The sequence below is a fragment of the Myotis lucifugus genome, unplaced genomic scaffold (assembly GCF_000147115.1).
Source record: "Myotis lucifugus unplaced genomic scaffold, Myoluc2.0 scaffold_89, whole genome shotgun sequence".
NCBI lineage: Eukaryota > Metazoa > Chordata > Mammalia > Chiroptera > Vespertilionidae > Myotis > Myotis lucifugus.
This window is the reverse complement of record NW_005871137.1, coordinates 3,914,516-3,937,315: the sequence shown is the minus strand read 5'-3', so window position 1 is coordinate 3,937,315 and position 22,800 is coordinate 3,914,516. Positions and strand designations below refer to the sequence as shown.

The 22,800-nt window shown below is 46.7% G+C and overlaps 1 protein-coding gene across 1 annotated transcript in view; it reads left to right on the top strand.

The window, feature by feature from the left end:
- The window catches only part of FMNL2 (formin like 2), a 299,629-nt gene extending 277,173 nt beyond the window's left edge, over positions 1-22,456 (top strand). Inside the window, exons 16-26 of the mRNA XM_023756136.1 lie at positions 1,985-2,109; positions 2,729-2,931; positions 4,456-4,690; positions 5,735-5,803; positions 5,911-5,991; positions 7,287-7,416; positions 10,254-10,417; positions 11,705-11,806; positions 14,023-14,121; positions 14,776-14,899; positions 20,399-22,456. Of these exons, the coding sequence (XP_023611904.1) occupies positions 1,985-2,109; positions 2,729-2,931; positions 4,456-4,690; positions 5,735-5,803; positions 5,911-5,991; positions 7,287-7,416; positions 10,254-10,417; positions 11,705-11,806; positions 14,023-14,121; positions 14,776-14,899; positions 20,399-20,508 (1,442 nt within the window). The 3' untranslated portion in view covers positions 20,509-22,456. The remainder of the gene's footprint in view (positions 1-1,984; positions 2,110-2,728; positions 2,932-4,455; positions 4,691-5,734; positions 5,804-5,910; positions 5,992-7,286; positions 7,417-10,253; positions 10,418-11,704; positions 11,807-14,022; positions 14,122-14,775; positions 14,900-20,398) is intronic.
- The last annotated feature ends 344 nt before the right edge of the window (positions 22,457-22,800 follow it).

The window sequence follows — 22,800 nt, the reverse complement described above, 5'->3', positions numbered from 1 at the left end:
TTGCATTTTGACTCTGTGTCTGCGGGAAGTCTCGGTGTTGGCTGACTGTTGTCCCAGGTTTGCCCACACGTATCAGGTGAACCTGTAGAGGAGAGATGATGGCCCTTTAAGCAGACATCCCGGATCCTGTGCCACATTCCTTCCTCCCCGAGGAAAGGAGTGTTTTTCCTTTTAGTTTAATTTTCATAGTTGGGTCTAAGGCCTCAGCTCCTGAAGGACTTTGCGTTTATTCTGGGGGAAAAGAGAAAGCACCACAGAACAAGGACGAGCTGCTGGTGCTGCCTCCCTGGGCTCCGGCTCTCTCCTAGAGCACCTACCCACCCCCTTAGCCTGAGCACTGCATGCCATGGTCACCTACGGAGCTCCTCCTCGGATCATACTGCTTCCCCAGAGTCAGGACAGCCTGCCCTGAAGACTTTATTGCTTGTCTTCTGATCTCAGGCTTATTAGAGGCTTATTACTCATCTGGCTAAAAAGTTAACAAATAAGGTGGCTGCCAATGGAATGACCTGCAGTGAGTGTCCGGAGGCCACAGTGCCTGTGGAGGGATGCTGGAACCAAACGTCCCTGGCCTCTCACCAAAGATTATGGTCAGCTCACCGCACAGCCCCTTCCCTGCGCCTTCCTCCTTCCCCTCAACGTCACCCAAGTGCCAGCCCAGAGGAAGGGCTGTTCCTGGGTCCCAGGTTCCTGGGCAGCGTAGGCAAAGGATGCAGAGTGGCGAGGAGCCCGGCACTGCTGGGCAGTAGGGCCTGAGGTGTTGCACTTGGGAGTGGGAAGGCCTGGTGTGGCAAAGCTGTGTTTCTGTGTCCCTGCATGCCTTTGTGTCAATGACAGATGACATCCTGCTGTGGATTATGTCGCATGTGTAACTCTGGAGGAATGAGAGGCGCTGTCTGCCTCCCACTGAGGCAGGCAGCCAGGTAAAAGCCCAGGTGTGTTTTGCATTTTTTCCCCTTGCGCGGAAGTTCTCCTTTTCTTGCTAATGATGGCAAGTAGCAAAGCTCCCAAGCTCCCAAGTAGCATGGAGGGCGTACCAGGACATAATTAAGAAGGCAGATATATATAACTTGAATGGCTTGGGAGGACTTCTTTATGATGTGTAATTAACTAATGGAATTTTTAATGGATTGCCTTTTTAGCTCATTTCCCCAAAGTAAGAGGGGTTGGTGCTGCCCCCTTGACCCTCAAAGATAGAGCCCTCCCTCTCTGTTCAGAGGTTTTCAGTGTTTTGACTGAGCTTGTCCATGCCTCTGGTCACAGGCAGCTGAGCCCTGGGGAGAACTTGCTCTTCATGAGGGGGAGGGGCGGGGGCCATTCTCAAAAAGCAGTACAAGTCCTGGTTCCAAGTACCCTTCTGTCTCCTTGAACATTTTCTATTTTCAGCCACTCATGGCCCTGAGTCTGTTGAAATAACTCGACAGCCAATATAACCCCCATTTTTGAAATCATCCACAGGAATGCATTGCTCTGGCTGGAAGTCAGCATTCCTGATGCTACATTCCTGGTGGTTCAGAGAGACACTGTCTGTAGTCTCTGGTCATCTTCTGAGATTCGTTCAGAGATACCTGTTCCAGAACCAAGGATTTAGGATGTCGAAGTTACACTGGGGCTCGGAATTTCAATCTCAGTCCCCAGAGCAGGTGCCCTCTCTGCTGTCTAATAGCATGACTGATCATTTTTGCTCCCCAGTATTTATTTGTCTTAAGCATTGTCCAAACATTGTGACCGTGATGCGGCAAACCAGTTGCCCGAATTAAAAAGAAAGTCAGCTCCCAGCTCATAGATGACTTGAACACAGTGCTGTACCAGCCGGCCTCGGATTGCTCTGGCCGCAGCCACGTGCGGTGTTTGAACACCCGGGCGCCACCCGCCAGCCTTCCTCCAGGGTTAACATGTCATCTGCAAGGACTGTTGTCTGATTGCTCTGGAGTGTCATGGGGTCTTGGTGGAATCTTAATTTTGTTCTCTCTGACCTCTGTAGCTGTGAAAATTAAGAAGCCAATCAAGACGAAATTCAGAATGCCAGTTTTTAACTGGGTTGCCCTGAAGCCAAATCAGATCAATGGCACGGTCTTCAATGAAATTGATGACGAGCGAATTCTGGAGGTATCTTTCCTACGGGTTACTCTGTGCAGCAAAGCCAAAATGGGTGTGTTGGTAACCTGGGCATTTTGGTGATTAAAGTGCTGGTGTTTTAAGGGCTTTGATGGAAAGAAAAAAAAAAGGGATATGTGATGTCAGGGAATAAAATTGGAAACTATTTTATAAGGTGGGTTTAAAACTTTGTTTAAAAAGTTATGTTAAATGAAATAGTTTTGAGCACCTTCAGTGTATGCCGTGTGTGTGTGTGTGTGTGTGTGTGTCTGACACAAGATCTTCCCTTAACTTATAAAAGGGCATAAAACTCTTTATTAAATTACAAGTGAATGAGGACTTAATAACATACTCACTAGCTGGTTTGATGGGTAGTTTTAGTCTGTGGTTGCCATCCCTGCAAGCTAATTATTGAAAGGCATTTGAATTGGCTGGTTGGGACCAGTCATCTACTTTCGATTTTCACGCCTGCATATGTGGCATAACTCACACTCGGGCACAAACCAGAAAATAGAGCAGGCCATGGTCAAAGACAGGCATCGCGTAAGTTCTTTGACACTTAACAAACTGTGTAAATGGTGGCTTCCTAACTTAATTTTTAAGTTTAATTCATTCATCTTCTCTACCCCAGGATTTAAATGTGGATGAATTTGAGGAAATTTTTAAGACAAAAGCCCAAGGTCCTGCCATTGATCTTTCTTCAAGCAAACAGAAGATAACGCAGAAGGGATCCAACAAGGTGACGTTACTGGAAGCAAATAGGGCCAAAAACCTTGCCATCACTTTAAGGAAGGCTGGAAAGACCGCCGACGAGATCTGTAAAGCCATTCATGTGTAAGTGCAGGGCATTCTGGGAAACTATATTTCAGTAAAACAAGAAAGTTATGAATTCGTAGATGACAGAAATATTTTAAGAGGCAGGATCTAAGATAAACGATGGAGCAATTCTTGATATCCCCACACCAGAGAGTCCCTGTGTTACATCTGTGCAACTTGAGAGCTTAATAAAATGTTAACACAAAAGAGGTGGACCAGAAATTACCCTCGGGAGTGCTGTATTACAAGAGTAATTATAATCGTTTTGGAAGAACAACGGGATCGTGACATTAATTATCTTGGTCGGCTCTCATGTAGGTCTACGGCAAAGCTTCCGTAGAAGGAAAGTTGGGTGGAGTATTGCAGATGCTAAGAAAAGGAAGAAATGTCAGTTTTCTCTGGAGTATCTGATTTTTATTCAGATTTGTTGAATACGAATGTGATGGCATTTGTGGGATGATGCCATTCAACGCCAGATGCACATATGATATGGAGGCACATTTCAATTTATAACAATAGGAATGTGATTGCTGTTGCTTTTAGTGCTTTCAGGACATTTTAAACAAAGTTGAGTTATTTTTTTTTTATCCTTAAACAGCAGAGAAGGCATTGGTTTTATTTATTTTTCTCTTAGAAAAATCTTTCTACTCTTCTTATGGTCATGATGACTTTCAAATATGATAAGGATGTTATTAGATGTTTTAGGAACTAAATCATTATAAATTGACATTTCATAAATTTTGATCAGGGATTCCTTCTGCAGTAAATGGCCCCAAGAAATCATCTGTTCCAATTTTATGTCCTCAGCCAGGATCATAATCTAATAGTCCAGTGCATTCCTCCAGTCTGTTCTGATTTCTGAGGTTGAAACCTGATACACGCTTTGGTTTTTAATTTGTACATGCCTTGTTTGCCATGGTGATTAAATATAATTATATTATTTTGCTGAACAAAGATTTTCCGTAGAACAATATAGAGGTTGTAGCAGATACTTCGTTGGTTCAAATTGAGCATACATCCACAGGGATCTGGTATTCCTTCAAGGGATGTATACACTTAAGCCAAAATATCCCTATGGCACAGGCATTTGGTTGCATTTTTTTCTAAAGAATAAAATATATTCCCAGTTATTGGTTTAATTGAAATATTTTATAGAGTTCACCAGATATTCTCTATTGTGTGTACAGTATTAATCTCCCAATTAGCAGTACTTAACATGCCTAAAATCCATGTCCTTGAATGACTTCACCATTGATGATTCAGCCTTCCTCTGCCTCTTCCCACTGTCATTTACTGCTGATTTCTGGAGGCTTCGAGCTATAGTGATAGCTTAAAAAACTGTGTGGGATGTGATGAGGTCCAGGTTGTCAGGAAGGACCAGCGAAGGTGCTGGCTGCACAGTCAGGAGTCAGCACCACGGGGCGTCTTCACCGTCCATCTGTGACGCACTGGCTGGGTGGCTCCCTAGCGGACCCGATGGAGGTGTGGGTGAAAGGGTGGGGGCTTTCTCTCCAACACTGACATGTCCGCATCTGCCCTCAGCTTTGACTTGAAGACGCTGCCTGTGGACTTTGTGGAATGTTTGATGAGGTTCTTGCCGACCGAGAATGAGGTGAAAGTGCTTCGGCTCTACGAGCGGGAGAGGAAGCCGCTGGAGAACTTGTCGGACGAGGACCGCTTCATGATGCAGTTCAGCAAGATCGAGAGGCTCCTGCAGAAGATGACCATCATGGCCTTCATCGGGAACTTCGCCGAGAGCGTCCAGATGCTCACGCCTGTGAGTGGACCGACTCTGGCAGGGGAGGGGGTCCGAAGAGACACCGAAACCCTTGTATTGGTTGAAGTCTCTCAGGATTGTGCTTCGTGTCATGGGCTCTAAAGACTCCTTCCCAGGACTTCCTAGATTCCATTGTTAGTTCGGCCGTCTTTTTCATTTTGTGTATGCCAAGTGAATTTGAAAATGGTGACGTTTTCCATATCGCCATTCTCCCTAGAGGATGAATGTGTCCTCTGGATTTTAAAGTCCCGGTCAATACAGAGGACAAGGAAAAACCATTTTCTTAGCCTTAGTCCCCTCCTGAAGATACCAGGTCTCTGGCTGGGGTGGCAAAGCTGAAAATGTGACTTTCGTTTCAAAAACCACCCCCAATCTTTAGCGAACAGGTTTATTGGCTTCGTCGGAAGCATCGCATTTATCTTCCTCCTTGGGGTTTGTCACAGTGCACTGTGGTGATGTAGGAAGAAGAGCCAGCCATCTCCTCCTCCTCTGTGTTAATCTGGTGGAGGCTATGAATATCACAGACATAAATATCATAGAAAGTTCTTTCCCAGTCCTGTTTCTGAACAAGGCTTTGTTAGTAACGGATTACAGCGGTACGGATATCTTCCGTCAGAAATCTTCCAAGAGCATCTGGAGGGTGGTTCTGCTCCTTTGCTGTTCTGTTTTCATCGCTGAGGAGCCCCATTGATTTAAAATATAAACTGTGTTCCATGGCGAGAGGGGGGCAGGGGGTGAGCTCTGCTGGGACACGCTGGTGACTGAGTCTCGTGGTCATAGGTTTTGTGACAGGCCAGTTCTGACATTTCTCCTCATTTCAAATACTTTGAGGGAAGAGCTTGCGTGGAATGACGTGGTTACCGAACACCCGGCAGAGCACTCACATTCACGTTCAGGAAAAAACAGAATCTCAGCATTGAGGCTGTAAGGTCTACAGGCAGGCCTGTTTTCTTCTGTGTTCACTCTTAGTTTCCAGTGAGAGTATCCCATTTTTAACATCTTTGTTTTTCTTCTCTCCCCTTTCTTCCTTTGACTGGAATCTAGCAACTGCACTCCATTATAGCAGCATCTGTCTCTATAAAGTCGTCTCAAAAACTGAAGAAAATTCTGGAGGCAAGTGAGGTTTCCTTGGTGCCTGGACGGGAGGGCGGGCCTGACAGCCCCATCCTCTGCCCGGGAGCTGGGCTGATGGGCTTCTCTCTTCTCGCTTTTGTTTGCAGATCATCTTGGCCCTTGGGAACTATATGAACAGCAGTAAACGAGGAGCAGTTTATGGATTTAAGCTTCAGAGTTTAGATCTGGTGAGTGGACTAAAAGCAATGCAAGAGCTCTCTGAGGCATAAAACAGCTGGCAGAGATTACGTCCTGGAGCAGAGAGTCTGCTCTTGGAAGTGGGCTGGGAGGTTGTGATGAGGATGCTCTGCTAGCGGAGGACCCATCGGTGCACGTGTTCTGGAACAGCGTTTGGCAGCAGGCACTTAGATCCTTAGAAACACTCCTACCCTGTGACCTAGTATTTCCATTTCTAGGAATCCATCCTCAGGAGTCTGAGTGATGGATGCCGTATTTACTCATCATTGCAAATAATTAGCAACATTGTAAAGAGCCAAGATTTGGGGAAATAATTAAAGATGCTATAGCAATAGTTCATACAGTGAACTCTTCTTCAGCTGTTAGAAGACCTGTGAAGAATTTTCAAAGAAGTAGGTAATTCTGTGTTGAGAAAAGAGAGCACAGGCTATAAATGGAATGTACAGATAATTTTCAACTAAGTAAAGTAGGTAGGAAAACCTGAATAGAAGTATGTTGAGATACAGAGAGGATGGATGGAATTGGGGAATTTTTAAAAACTGCTTCTTTATACTTTTCTGTCCTTTCTAAAAATGTTTGGCTTATTCCTGGATGTAACGGGTACCCTGGCTTTCAGAGCCCCCTGATTTATATGAACAGGAGCAGAGGAAATGCTGCGTGACCCAGCCTGTGCGGGGCCGACGTGGCCTCCATGCGAGGAGGTGGGGCAGTGACGGAGTCCCCAGCCTGGGCAGCATGTGGTTATTTGATAGTCAGTGTCCCATTAGTCACAGTGCTGTCCCCCAGAAGGTCATGAACTGTTGGGCAGGTCTGATTTGGGTCATGAGAGACCGGGGATGAAGAGAAGGGCTGAGTTCCATGTGGAGTCTGCAGGGTAGGAGCCCTGCTGTGTAGGGCGAACCTGTGCACACCTGTGGCTCCACACGCACTCCGGCTCTGGGCCTTCACCTGGGAGAGCACTACACCCGGAGTCTGTCTTCCTGCTTTGGAGCCAGAGAGGTGTGTGGTGGGGGAGCTCCTGTGAGTGCAGCTGTGGGGACAGTCCTAGGCGCCAGGGTCATCCCTAAAGTCGAGCATATCCCCTGGTCAGGACGTCCTCTAGTCATTTAAAGTCAGCGGGCTGGCTCCTCAAGGAACAGATCCAGGCTTGAATCTCCCAGCAATGTTGCTTGTCCATGTTGGGGCACCTGTACTCCAACATGAGTCACTGACTCTGGGAGAACGCCATCGATGGGTAACTCTCCCACGACCTCTCACTCTAACCCTTACTCCCTTTTGTTTTCAGCTTTTAGATACGAAGTCGACAGACCGAAAGCAAACACTGCTGCACTATATATCCAATGTCGTAAAGGAAAAGTATCAGCAAGTGTCCCTCTTTTACAATGAGCTTCATTATGTGGAGAAAGCTGCTGCAGGTACTGGACTTCCGCTGTTAATGTTCCTCCTGGGGACTGAGTGGCTTTAATCGGAGGGTGGGGGGGAGCCATTCTCTGCTTAGCAGACACTCCTCAGAACCTCTCTCAAGAGGCGGCTGAAGCATCCAGCTCTGAGCTGGAACCCATGGGCTATGGTGTGGCTCCTTTCTGGGAGCAGTAATGAACTTGGGCATGAAGGTGACCTCTCTCAGTGTTCTCTCTGTAAAGACCCAGGTCTCTGGGCCTTGTGCACCTTCCCTCTTCCATTTTTTTCCCTTTTTATTTTATTGCTGTTTTTTGAAATAAGAGAACGAGAGTCTGAGAATTACCCCTCAACAAACACTTGTATTTTGTGATGGTTCATGTGCTCAGGTGTGGTGGTTCTAAACATTTTGCCTTTAGTCTGAAAACAAGTTAAATTATCAGTACTTCTTGGTTGTGACTTTGCTATGACAGTTACGCATTTTCTCATTTAATCACCAGTGGTTCTGAGATAGCTGCTGTACTAGGCAATCATCTCCCCATGTTATAGATGAGAAAGCTGACTTTTTTAGAGGTTAAATGTCTTGCTCAACATCACGTGGGTCACAAGCAACAGAAACAGGACTAGAACCTAGATTGTCTTCTCAGACAGTGTATGGCCCAGGGTACCATGTCCTCTAGAAAGAATATTAGGTTAGAAAGAGGAACAACATGCAAATCAACCTCAGAGTTAGTTACAGGTTGTGATTCCCAAATTATCATTGTGAAACATGGTGTTTATTACAAATTCATATTCCTGAGGCCTACCACAGATTGCTGAATTGAATCTTTGAGGTTATTGTAACAGTTTGCATATCCATGCAGCATGTGTACTTATAGGCATAATCAAGTTTTATTTATCTTTTAAAAATTTATTTTTCAATTACAGATGACATACAATATTATATTAATTTCAGGTGTACAACATAATGATTAGACATTTATATTTCTTACAAAGATCACTGTGATAAATCTAGTACCCATCTGACACGATACACAGCTACTATATACTAGAGGCCCAGTGCACAAAATTTCGTGCACTGGGGGGTGAGGGTGGGGTCCCTAAGCCTGGCCTGTGCCCTCTCTCAGTCCTGGACCGCTTGGGGGATGTCCAACTGCCAGTTTAAACCTGGGTAGCGGGCCTAAGCTGGCAGTCGGACATCCCTCTCACAGTTTGGCACCCTCGCTCCTTACCACCTGCCTGCTCACTGCTCCAAGCCCCACATCTGGCTGAGCAGCGCTCCCCCTGTGGGAGCACACTGACCACCAGAGGGCAGCTCCTGTGTTGAGCGTCTGCCCCCTGGTGATCAGTGTGCGTCATAGTGACCAGTCGTTCTGCCATTTGGTCGATTTGCATATTAGGCTTTTATTATATAGGATTATTGACTGTATTCCCCACGCTCTACTTTTCATCCCCATGATTATTTTTATAACTGGCAATTTCTACTTTTTAATCCCTTCCACGTTTTTAACCGCCCCCCCAAAAAATCTGGCAAACATAAAAATGTTCTTTGTATGTATGAGTTTAAGTGTTATTTATCTTTGTAATTCCCTTTGCCCTGGCAAATTGATCATGGGACTAAATGAATGAATGAACAAGTGAATGAATGAATGAATGAATGAGGGGATGCACTGTTACTGGGATGGATGCTGCTGGAACCGGGTGGAGACGGAGAGGCAGGTAGACGTGATAGTGTCATTATGAAGGACTGAATGCCACCTGTGGCAGGTCGGCTGAGGGGTCAGGGCTCACTGGGCTGTGACCAGAATTCTGACCATTTCAAGTGTTCCTCTGCCTAAATTAGAGGAGGTCTTTAGCATCACAATTTTAATAAAAAAAAAAAGTTTTAAAAAATTTCAACCTTACTAATTAGCACGTTTTATTTGGCCCAAATGAGATTCCCTGAAGTGTGATTTGGAAAAAAAAAATCTGTGGAGGAGATGGAGGAACTCTGGCTGCATTGTTTTCTATGTTGATTTTCTGGTGCCCTGGTGCGCTGCCTCGGATTCCTTATACTTTCACTCATTCACTCACCTTCGTGTGTCCAGTGCACCTTTTTGATTCCCTGCTGTGTACTTGGCACCATCCTAAGCATTGAGGAGTCAAAGCTGACCAAGGCAGTGTGAGTGTAGTTATAGGGAAAGTGTGCTGCATTGTTCTGTAATCCATGCATGTGCAGAGCTGCGTCAGCAGTGGGGAGCCGGAGCTGGGTCCTGGACGCCCTGCAGGAGCTGCCGGAGCTACCTGTCCTGGGAGGTGGCCGCTCTGTGCTAACAAACCCTTCAACGCAGGCAAGGGTTGTTTAACAAAAAGAAGGCTGTCTTGGGGCCAAGTGGTCAATACAAGTTCAACAGGTAAAATGCTGCCCTCTGCTGGAGAGCCACAGAAATGCAGAGTCCAGAGTGTTCCGGTCTTAGAACCTCTATAGGCCAACCCATAGGCCTCGTCTCCTGTAAGAGACCTGGAGTAGGTGTGTAAAAGCCCCGGACTGGAGTCCATGGTTTTTATCTGAACTCCATCTCTGCCACCTTCCACCTCTAGGGCAGGGCACGTAACCCCTCTGTGCTGCTTTTTGTTGGTGAAATGGGTAACAGTACAAATGAATCATTGCATGTGAGGAATGTTAATGCAGTGCTGGATAGTGAGCACTAGGGGAGTTATTTATGTTAAAGGATGTCTGCACTGAAAGCTGGAAATGAGGTCTGAGCCCCCTGAGTGACCCAGGGGATCCCCTGAGAGCTCGGCGCGCCAGCCAGCCCACTGTGGTCTGGACTTCCCGGCCGAGTTCACGGGAACGTTGTGTTCTCTGCTTCAGTCTCCCTCGAGAACGTCTTGCTGGACGTGAAGGAGCTGCAGAGGGGCATGGACCTGACCAAGCGGGAGTACACCATGCACGACCACAACACGCTGCTGAAGGACTTCATCCTCAGCAACGAGGGGAGGCTGAAGAAGCTGCAGGACGACGCCAAGATCGCGCAGGTCGGTACCTGCGCCCTCGACCCCACAAAGAAGTGGTGGGGTCCCTCAAGGCCACCTGGGGGAGCTGGCCCCGGACTTTAGGGGAAATTGCCCTCTGTCTGCTGAGGGTAGAATTCTTATGTAGGTCATGGTTATTGGGGAGGGAGTGTCTTTTCGAATATTGTACCTGGAAGGGCTCCTGTTCCTGTTCGTTGACCTCTCTAATTTGGGGGTTCATCCTCTTGGGTAGAGGCCCCCCTTCCTCTCCTCATCCCCTGCCAGGCTTCCTGTATGTGAGTCCTGTGTTCAGGTCAGCCCACACGTGTCAGGCTGTGCTCAGCAAAGCAGTGTCCCCAGTGCATTGGGTTTCTGTAGGCCTCTGGCCTTGAAGTCTCACACACACTGGGCAGGCAGTCTGCACACGTGAGAACCAGCCAAGGAGAGCAGAGCATTGTGGGAACTCTGCAGGTGGACGGTTGATGGCTCCCGTTTGAGGCTGGCCTCCTTGGGTCCCGGAAGACTCAAGCAGACCTGGAGCGTCCTGATGTGGGGCTCCTTACGGAGCAGTGCAGCAGCGGGTGGGGATTTTAAGTTTGAGTGACTTCTAAGATCCCGTTGGTTTTAAGTTCTGCCATGGCCTTAGGAAGCTCTTGAGAGGAATAGAATATTTGTGTGTATGGTGGTGTGTAGGGGTGTGTGTAGGTGTGTGTGTGTGTGTGTGTGTAGGTGTGTAGATGTGTGTGTGTGTAGGTGTGTTGTATAGATGTATATATGTGTAGGTGTGTGGGTAGGTGTGTGGAGATGTGTGTGTAGGTCTGTGTGTAGGTATGTGTGTGGAGGTGTGGAGATGTGTGTGGAGGTGTGTGTGTGTGTGGAGATGTGTGTGTGTGTGTGGAGGTGTGTGTGTGTGTGTGTGTGTGTGTGGAGGTGTGTTGTATAGATGTATATATGTGTAGGTGTGTGGGTAAGTGTGTGGAGATGTGTGTGTAGGTCTGTGTATGTGGAGGTGTGTGTAGGTGTGTAGGTATGTGTGTGGAGGTGTGTGTGTGTGTGTGTGTGTGTGTGTGTGTGTGTGTGTGGAGGTGTGTGGAAGGGGCAGGTTCCCAGAGATGGATCCCGTGGGCCCTGCTCGCTCTGGCTGCCTCTGACCGCAGGGGCGGAAACAGGGGCTGCTGGGGCAGGTGGGAGCACAGGGACAGGGAGCGGCAGGAGCCGCTGTCATCACCCTGCTTCGCGGCAGCTCTTTACCCGAGCGTCACGGTCAGTTGCTAGGACTGATGGAGTGAAGGGGAATTTGCTTTTCCGCAGGACGCCTTTGATGACGTGGTGAAGTATTTTGGAGAAAACCCCAAGACGACGCCGCCCTCTGTCTTCTTCCCTGTGTTTGTCCGGTTTGTGAAGGCCTACAAGGTAACCGGGAGCAGGTGTCCTCCAGGCCTGCCTGGCCTTGTGTCCCAGGCGGGCGCCCTCCAGAGCCACCCTGGTCTCAGCGGCTGTTTGGGCAGCAGTCTCCGGCTGGGGAGGCCGTGCTCCTGGGGCCGCGGCCCATCAGGCTCCCTGTGTCCCCCCCCACCAGCCAGGCTCAGCCTGAAAACACAGCCATGGCTGCTCCTTGGGGCAAGCGAGATGCTCCACCACCGGGGCTGCCTCGTTGACCTTTCACCCTCACAGGCATGTTAAAGGGCTTAGAAACCCCAGGCCTCCCCCAGGGGACTGAGCCCTGGCCTGTGGCCAGGAATCGCCTGCCCGTGGGTCCTGCCCAGGCTTCCGGCGTCCAGACCAGCATTTCTCTGTGCGCTGAGGGGTGGCGCTCGGGAGGGCGGTTGCTCTGCTTCTTCATGTGGACGAACAGTGGCCGGCCCTTTAAATGGGAGGCTCTCTTTGACCGAACCCAGGCTCTAGTCTTGAAAAAGCCTATGACCCAAAGGGGCCTGTGTCAGGAGAATTTGTCCCTGGAGCTAGAGTGACAAGGAGGGCGCTAGGGGGTTGCAGTGCCGCGGGAGACCCTGCATCCCGTGTTCTCCAGGCTGGTCTGCGTCTACATACCCTTGGTAGTGTTGGCGGAGGCAGGAGGGAGTGTGGCTGTGAAGGGAGGGGGGACGTGTCAGGGTTATCTACATTTCTGAGAAATATCCTATTGGAAGTAGTAGGTCACTTCCGCAGCCCCAAGAGGCTGCTGGCCTTGGAGAACCATCCCGGGGCCTTTTACTGAGACTCAAAGATCCCAGTCTGTAGGGATCTCTTCTCAGCGCGGCCTCGTGTCGCGGTGCCATCACGAGCTGTGCAGATGGAGAATGCCCTTGGCAGTGAGGATGCCCCACGCCCAGCACTGAGTCCTTGTGCAGGACGCAGAGCCACGCGCCCTGAGGTCGCTGTCCGCGGCTGCTGACCGGTGCGGGGGCCAGGTGGCTCCCCTCATTGCTGGGGCCACCTTTTTTCCTACAGAAGAAGTTATAAGCCTGAGGTCTAAAGAGAAATATGCTCTTATTAAATCGTGTAATACAAGCTGGGAAGTGGCTCTGGTTGGTCTCAAAGCGTGATGCTTCCGCAGGGACACGTGTAGAGCAGAGGAAAAGGAGAAGCTGCTCTTGGGGGGGGTGGGTGCCACAGGCCGTGCCTGTCGGGGTGCCCCATCCACATCACTTCGCCCTGGGGTCCTGTCAGCTGACGCCTCGGGACACTCATCAGGCAGTGACGTCACAGGATGTGTTACCTGCCCTGGGTGCCGCGTAACAACCTGCCAGCCTGACCCAGACCCGGGTGTTGTGCGTGGGGAGTGGGGTTGTAGGTTGTCATCCCTCCTTTCCCTTCTCAAGTTCCATCAACATGAAACTTAGGAGGCATCAAGCCCTACCTGGTTTGGCTCGGAGGATAGAGCATCGGCCTGCAGACTGAAGGGTCCCGGGTTCGATTCCGTTCAAGGGCACATGCCTGGGTTGCAGGCTCGATCCCCAGTAGGGGGCATGCAAGAGGCAGCCAATCAATGATTCTCTATCATCATGGATGTTTCTATCTCCCTTTCCCTTCCTCTTTGAAATCAATAAAACATATATTTTTTAAAAAAAGAGGCATCAAATGTGAACTTTCCTCTGATACCAGCTGGATTGGAGGAAGTGTGTGTATCTGTGAGCTGACTCTCAGCCTCAGGTAGATGACTTAACCAGTTCCCAGCTGTTAGCAGTCTCGTTAGGGAGGCTGACTTCAGAAGAGAGGATGCGGGAGGGCTGAGTTGACATGAGCCTGTTTTATTTCTTGTCCTAAATCGATCAGACTAGTGACTCTGCCTCCCTTGGGAAGGAGCGAGCTGTGGGCAGAACCTAAGAGTGTCACTGGGTGAGGCCCCTGGAGGAGACGCAAGGAAAGGAGTGGAGGTCTCCCCCTGATAGTGGGATCCGGAAAGGACTCTGAATGGGGTAAATTTGAGCTACTCGATTTTGAAGAGGTGTCATACAGACAGACAGTGAAACCCCAGGCCCGTGTTACGTACAGGCAGCAAATGTAGATCTGACCCTTCTTCCACTTACTCTAATTCCTGGCTCACCGAGGATTCTCTCAGAATGACTTTTTAGACTCTTGACTGCTGTCATTTCCACTGACATGTCCTTGATTCTTTTGACTTGACCCAGCAAGCGGAGGAGGAGAACGAGCTGAGGAAGAAACAGGAACAGGCGCTCATGGAGAAGCTCCTGGAGCAGGAAGCTCTGCTGGAGCAGCAGGACCCAAAGGTGAGGGTGCCCGGCACTGCCCTGGAGGCTCCTGGGGGCGAGCAGGAGAGACCCAAGACCCTTGCCGCTTCCTCCACGGGCCCCGCAACTCGGCAACTGGACATTTGCTCATTCATCACTTTGTTCAGCAAAAACTTGAATGAGGCTAAGAGCATGTTTGCGTAGCATTCCTGTTTACAGAGATCTGGGACGCAGAGCTTAGCTCGTATACACTACAGAGAGGCCATGTCGGATGATTGCCCTGCTTGTGTTCAGGGAAGGCTTCATGGGGATGCCCCTGGTGCTGGCCTTGCTGGCTGCAGGGCTTTGCCAGGAAGAATGGGTTGGGGGGTATTCCGTGAAGGGAAGCATCGTAGGTAAAGATCATAAAAGGCCGCAGGTCAAAGCGTTCTTCATCTTGATCCTCTGCAGCCAAGTTTAAGAAGTCAGTGGTTCTCACCATAGGACCCAACCTTCCCATTGCCGCCGGCTGGACTTTTGTGTTCCTCAGTGAGTTTGTTGTCTTCCCAGAAGCTTTCTGTGTCCCTCGGGTTGAGCACAGTGTGGGCTGGTGCTGCTTGTGTGTGTGGTGGAGGCTCAGACACATTTTGGATTTTCTCCAACCTCCGATGGGTGCTGGTCCCACTAATCTCTGCCTTGCTTCTTTCTTCTCAGTCTCCTTCTCACAAATCAAAGAGGCAGCAGCAAGAATTAATTGCAGAATTAAGAAGGCGGCAAGTTAAAGATAACAGACATGTGTACGAAGGGAAGGATGGTGCCATTGAAGATATTATCACAGGTAAAGGATACTTCCTCGTGGTGGCCCGTGGAGATCCCGCTGGCCTCACCGTGCCGGCCGCTTGCAGATTTCACTGCTGCTTGTCCGGGGTTTCCAGTTCTTCAGTGACTTTAATCAGACCCAGAATTGTGCAGAGACTCTGCTAGTGTTTGAAGTATATTATAGTAGCCTGTGTACTGCCTGTCAGAGAAGCCCACAAGCTCTCTGAAAAATCTCATTTCTCAATATCATTGGGGGGGGGGGGGATCTGATTTCTCAATATCATTGGGAAAAAAAATCTCATTTCTCAATATCATTGGGGGCGGAAATCTGATTTCTCAATATCATTGGAACCCTTTAGATTTCACCAGGGCTCCTTCTCCTAACGGTTTTACATTGTCTACCATTTGTCCCATGCTCCATTTCCTTCCTTCCCTGATTGATAAAGGCTTTGGCAAGACCCATTCGAGGTCTGTACTAACACTAACCACAGTCATTGCAGATGTCTCCAACTTGCTCTGTAACAGCCTCTCCACTCCTTCCAGGGAACTGAAGACAAGCGCGAATCCGGGGCTGGTGCTTCCATTCAGAAGGGCCAGTGGGCTTCCAGCCCAGGGCTGGGGAAGGGCTCCTTATCAGCCAAGAACGGTGCCTGACCCAGCTTGGTTCTTGCTGATTAAGTCGTAGCCTAATGCTTTCTGCTGGAACCAATTCTGTAGACTTTCTGCCTTCCCTCTTAGCAGATCAGACAGCAGTTTGGGCCACTGGCTTGTGGCCATGACTGGAAGTGACGTCCCTTTCATGTCTGTTGCATATGGACCCTATTTATCAGCTTCCAAGATGCTTAAACTTTTTATTGTGAGAAATATTTTAAATATGAAAAAGTGTGGAGAATGTATGATGCATTCTCATGTACCCACCACCCATTTACAATTTTCAGCTCAGGGCCAGCCAGTCTTATTACATGCCTGCTTCTACCTACTCCCCATCCCCAACCTCCGGGATTATTGTGAGGCAATTCCAGGACAAACAGTTCAATGTGGAAATATTTCAGTATGAACCTTTGGAAGATAAGGACTCTTTAATAAAGCAAACATGCCCACAGCACCATTACCAGACACCTCCTCAACTATTCCTTGATATAAAATATCTAGTCATTATTCACATTTCCCCAACTGTCCTAGTTTTTACAAACTCTTAGACTTTTTTAATTCTTCCGCTTTTGACGTCTCATCTCTTGTTAAAGCTTAGTCAGCATTGTAAATAAGGATCCCAAACTGCGGAAACCACAAATTTTTCCACCCACTCAGACCCAAGGCAATACAATGCTAAAACGGAAGTCAACAAGGAGTCCCTTGCCCAGAGTTAAACGCAGAGTAAGTTCTGAGAGGCTGGCGAAGGTGCCGTGTCCGTACACGGTACAGACGTATTCTATGCGTACCTGCCTGCCGGTACCTCAGGTTCCCCCTGCAGGGGTCTGTGGCTGCTCCCAGATAAAGCCCCTGTGGTTTAGCGTCTCTCCTGAGGGAGAAGCTCTGCTCTGAGCAGGACCAGGAACGGACCTCCTCGGGTAAACGCCTCTGGCCCTCAGTGCTGCCGGATTAACTTGTTACGGAGAAGCATCCAGCCTCGCACATTGAGAACTTGGGTTCCTTTTCATTAGTCTGTTCTCCATCTCAGTGACACCTGGCTTGTAAACTGAGCAAAACGTATAGTTTTTATTCGCCTGACCTAATCATTGCTCTGTCGTGGGAGGGGACAGTGCGGAGCTGCCTATGGAGCGTTCCTTACTGTCCTCGGGAGGGTTTCCATTTTGTAACCCACGACCCAGCCCAGAGTGAGTAACTTAGATTTGATGAGCTCACTTGGGTATGTTGCTGCTGTCCCCCTTTCCTCCCCCCCCCCCCCAGGTATGATTAACAAAGCACTAACTGTGTACTAATGCGATAGATCTTGGCTTCTTACTCTCTTCTGTTTGTCCTGTTTGGCTGTCGTTTTCAATGCAGTGCTGAAGACTGTGCCCTTTACTGCTCGCACCGCCAAGCGTGGCTCTCGGTTTTTCTGCGAACCTGTTCTCACTGAGGAATACCATTACTAAACTATTACTCTTTCTCACCTGATGCTCTGAAAAAGGTTGCTACAGATTTTTTTTACCTCCTATCACCCTTGTATGTCTGTCTGTCCGGACCAGCATGGAACTGCCATCTCCACGTGTTGTGTCGTATGTCGTCTTCATGCTGCACGGTTTTGCATTTCAACCGTAACTGCTTTCTCACTGCCACTCTCAATACATCTGAATCCACATTGCTGTGACAGTCTGGGTGTGCGTGAGTTGAATGAATAGAATTGCTTGCAGAAATTTTCAGAAAAGTAGTAAATAGAGCACTTCTTTGAGAATCAGGATTGGGTCCCACTAGGTTGCTTATTAAGATTTTTGGACTAATATATTTGAACAAAAACTAATCGTCATTAATAATAACAGCTACTATACCTAACATTTATTGAGCGCGCACTGTGTTCTAACAGGTTTACAGATATTAAACCAGCCTTTATTTTGTACTCGTTTCCCATGCTTTGATTGTATACAGCAAGCATGTCAAACTCAAAGGCTAACCACAGGCCAAATAAACGAGGCATGCGGCCCGCGAATTTGACATGCTTGGTATATAGGCACTCAGAATGCAGTGTTCTAACTTGCAAAATGATTTTCAGAAGGAACTGTGAACTATGCACAGCTGTAAACTTGGCCTTAAGGGTTTTATGCATGATAGTCATCATCCACAGTGTCATGGGGAACATGGTACGAGCTTAACCCAGAGAGGCCTTTGACCTAGAAGCCTGTATAAGCTGACATAAGGCAATCCATAGCTTTATACCCACCCCTCTTCCCTCTGAGTTCAGTAATCAGCAGTTCCCGTGTTGCAGTAAGGCTGTGAGGCAGGAGGTGAAAACCAAGGCTCAGGAGCCCCTCACTGTCTCATCTTGTTCATGCGACTTCACTATGTTCCATGTCAAACCAGGGCATTTCTTCTGTGATGAGATTATATCTGGGCCTGCTTCTTTGGTCAGGATGGTGGCACCAGAAATAGCAATTACCTATCATCGGGAAATGCCACTGAATTAAAAAAGGAGAAAGATAAAATATTCCCAAGAAGTCAGGGCCTGGGCGTAGATCCCGATGCCTGGATAAGGAACAAACTTCTCTGCAGTGCTCGGCTGACTAGAGAAGAGACTAGGGCTGCACACAGTCTCATCGGCCATTGCTGTGGTTGGACTCCCGTGCCGAGATTGACATGGAACTGCTGCGTGTTTATTTTGTGGCATGAACTCCTCTGTAATCACCTTATGTATGTTCCTCTGTCTCTGAAGATGTGAAAGGATGTGGTGTGTGGTTCCTGCTCTGAGTGTACTTACCCACCAGTGCTTATTAACAAGGCTAGAAACTGTTACCTCCTTGGCTATTGTTGACGGTCAGTGTTGCTGTTGGACTGTCTGTCATTCTGGAGCCAGACTTCAAAGCAGCTTGGATCTGGGTGGTCAGCGACCCGGATGGGAAGAACGCTCATCTTCTCCCGTTTTATCTAACAACCTCTTGTAGTGATGGGCTCCCACCCTCACCCTCTGTTGGCTGACATGCCCGGGAATGTGAAGCACTAAGTTGAATTGCTTTTCATTTTCATCCCATTTTTATTTAACCATCATTTTGTGTTTTTGTTTTTTTTTCTGTTTAGCTTTAAAGAAGAATAATATCACTAAATTTCCAAATGTTCACTCGAGGGTAAGGATTTCTTCTAGCACACCGGTGGTGGAGGATACACAGAGCTGGCAAGCATCACTTTTTACTTAGCTTCCTCCTCTCTCTGTATGCAGATCAGTGGTTTCAATCTATGGCCCAGGGTAATACTGGTGAGAGTCTACCAGGGAGGTCTTTGTACCTCACTATCAATGATGTGAGGCCAGGCCTCTCTGTTGGACTCTTTCTGGCCTGCTTCCGTATTCTCACATATGATGGCTTGGGCAAGGGTTTTTGCTGATTATTGATTGCTTTGGGTGGTAGGCTGTCCCTTATCCCCTTCTTAGCCTTTGAGTTATTCAGTTAACCCCATTTTTATCTGAAGAAATCGAGAGCCAGTCCTGGCCAGAGAACATGATCTGTAGCCTTTGGAGAAAGGATTAGGATCTTTAAAATTAATTGTTCGGAGGGCTCAGGAATCAGAGAGGCAGGTCCCTGCGTGCCCTTAGCCAGAAGTGGGATTCTAGCCTTCCTACCACGCTGTGCCAGGAAGCAGTCTCCGGAGGATCAGGGTATGCAAACCTGTGCTTTGCTTGCACTTAGGAGTAGGGCAGGGTCACAAAGCCCAACAAGCCCAGAGCTGGTGGGCACTGTGCGGAAGGAGGGCACCGTCTTGCACTCGGCTCCAGCTTGTGTTTGCCTGCTGAGAGTTTGGGCCCAGTATTGCCAGATCCTCCAGTTTTCCAACCGAAGTCAGAAACCTTGACTTTTATGTCAATTACCAGTTTAAATATCAGGCAACTGTACTTAAAAACGTAAGTCAAAGTCAAACATCCTATTGTTTTTGTGTTTCCCCTTCTAAAGGTAGAATGTTCCCTAACAGATATAAAAAGTACTAAATTAATAAAAGGGAAATGTATAAGCAAAACAAGGGGAAGAAGTATGAAGCCTGCTTTATTTTTCCCTATATCCTGACTCCATCAAAAGGAAAGCATGCTTCATACTTATTACTCAAATAAAATTCCTCTTGTTCATCCCACGTTATCCCTCCAGAGCAATGCCTGCTTGAACTAACATGCAACGAGGCATTTTTAAAATAATAGGCATTCCATTCCGCTATGCATTTGCAATACAAATTGGAGAATGCAGGAGGGCCCATATAACTTCTCCGCTGTAATGAAAAACCAAAAATATCGGTGGCAGGAAAGAATGTTCAGGAATAGAATATTATTTTGATTGAATGATTACTTTTATTTAGTAGTTAAATTGAGCATTGTTTCTAATTCACAAAATAAAAAACTGACCCCAGCTAATAATAGAATTTAAAAAGTGGAATCTGTGTCTGCGAACTAATTATAGTTCTTCCTTGATTAAAATTGGGATAAGATAGGACAGGACGATCGGTTTTATTAGTTTTGCAGTTTAAATTCATTATTGTTTATATTTAGGTTTCCAGAAAGAAAGAAAGAAACACCTAAGCCATAGCGATTTCCAGTTGAGGAAATGTTTCAAAGTAAGACTTCAGCTAGACCCTCTGGTCAGTGACAAAAGCACTCTTCCTCTATTCCCTAAAAGTACCAGAATCCCACCAGTATTACATCATGTTTTGACTGTAAATACAGAGGGCAAAGTTCATGTGTTTGGCTCAGATATTCTGTGGGTTTGCAGGGCCCATTAGCTGACTCTTCTACACAAGCTGCTTTGATTGGCTGCCAGCTGGCCTTGTCTTGCTTAGAAGCACAATATTAAAGGTTGCAATTCTCTCACTGATGCTCTCCTCTTTACAGATCTTAGAAACCAACCATACAGACGAGCCGATGCGGTGAGGAGAAGTGTCAGGCGGCGCTTTGATGATCAGAACTTGCGTTCTGTTAATGGTGCCGAAATAACCCTGTGAACCTGAGACCTGACTGAATGAATAGAGGGTGTGCGTGAAAGAAGCTGTCCACATGAACTTTATGTGCCGCCATTTAACTGCAGCCTTGAACATAGATGAAGTATTCTAAGGGCTCAGATTTAGCAAACATAGGAATTTTAAAATGATGGGCCCTCCTTTCAACCTTTGTTAACAAGTGCCTAAAAGTGGAAGTACCTGCTCAGATTAATCAAAGCAATAGGATTGGATTTGATTAGGTATCTTTTTACACCAGTATGTTACTCAATTTTTTAATCAAATTGTAAATTTCCTATTACGTGTATTACCTGCCATTGTGAATGTCCCGGGATGGCCCACCCTGGTTTCCTACGAAGTTGTAAATAAGATGGATGCCTCTGTGGTGGGCTCCTTTGTTGAGATGTCTTTTAAGGAATTTTGTGTTTCAGTCATACCCACCAACTTTGTATTTTTAAGGGCTTGCAACATGGAAGGAGGAGGGAAAAGTCTCATGATAAACTTGTGTCCAAAACCAAGCCCTAGCAAAGTTCACATAGATTGCAATTCCAGTAGCTCAGGAGGATACTCAGCGGTCTCCTTTCACAGTCTACTACCCCGTGCTAGTGTACCGTGCCCTCCCTGGGAGAGTCCCCGTATGAATGCAAGGATATGATGGCATACAAATGTTGCACAGTACTGTGTTCTTCAGCTAGGGGCAGCTTTGAAAAGATAATGCAATATATTTATTAATTAGCACTAAAATTAACATCTCAGTAATCAGTATTAGGATTTCTGAGGATCATTATGGGTCAAAACTGAGAAGAGAAATCAGTGCCTTGCTAGCCAGGAATAAGTTCACTAGTTCAATCAACAGTGCTCAAGATTACTTCTGCTGGCGGAGAAGTATTAGTCACCCAGCCTTACTCTCCTCTGACAATCGGTTGGCTCCCCCGCCCCCCTGCCCTTCTTCCTTTTGTAAGTCGGAGAAGATATATTTGGCATCATATATCAAAGCGAAAAACTTTGTATTTCCCAGATTACCTTATGAGGAATTGAATATTCATGTTGGGATAAAGCTTAAATGATATATAATGGGACTAAATGGCCAACTAAGCCACTGTTACTTTTCCTTCCTCTGGCAGGGCACTCGATCCATTCCAAAGTCAAAAACTGGACTGAAGCTAATTTGTACTTTTCATAATATACATTCTGCTTCTGGCTTACCTTCTTGGTACATCACATCAGTATATTAATTGTAAAGTTTATTGTATAGTATTTAACCACTGAATTTCTTATTTTATGTTGTGCTTATGTGAACTCCTTGGTGAAGGTCCAATTTTCCTTGGATAATGTGTAGTTATATATGATCTCTTTTTAAATGTACAGATATTTTGCTATAAAATTGGTGCAGTTTTTTATGGTTTTTACACTTAATTCCCACCTAAGCCTCTGGGTAATATTGTAAATATTGTTTAAAAATGCATCGGCCTATGCTATACAATCTGAATGTTATTTTAACTTATAGTTTTTTTAATATATATATTTAACTACAAGGACAGTTTAGAGATCAGTTATCACATTTCACTTTAGCATACCTATTTACAGAAAGATTGCTTTTAAACAGCCACCTGCCAGCAAATTTTCATAAATGTGTACTTTAAAAAGAACATGCCAAGATTTTTTCTGTTGACTCAACATTAATTTTGACAATACCATGAGACACACAATACAAATTGGTCCTTTACCACAAGCAGCTGTTTCCCAAAGCTCAATGCTGACGAGCATATTAAACTCACTACTATTTATTAATCTCCAAGTAGACAATAATGTTGGCATGTTCTTTTCTGTTTGTCTATTAATAGGCCTGCTTCTTAGCAATATTAGAAATGTTTTATAAAAGCAGTTCATGTTACTTTTCTGGTCTTTTCATGGCATATGAGCAAATAAAACTATTTACACCACTATCCTGTAACATGTTGTCGTCTTTCAATGGTATACTTTAGGGGTTTTGCCAGTTATCTTCTAGAAAAGATATGTCTTGGTGCTTAAACTCAGAATCTAACTGTATTCGGTAAATTTAGTAAAATCCCTTCCTGTACACTCTTGAGCACTTGCTGTATGAGACAAAGTAACCACTTAGATTTGGGTAGTGAGGGATACAGTTCCCAAATCATACTTATTCTTTCCAGTTATCATTGTAAAGTTTAATTTATTGTTTTTAGCATATTCTTCTTAGGGAAGCAAGGAAATGTAGTATTTCAGGAAACTGTGTAAGTGGCTTGAAAATACTTCAGAGGGCTGTAAATTAATCACTTA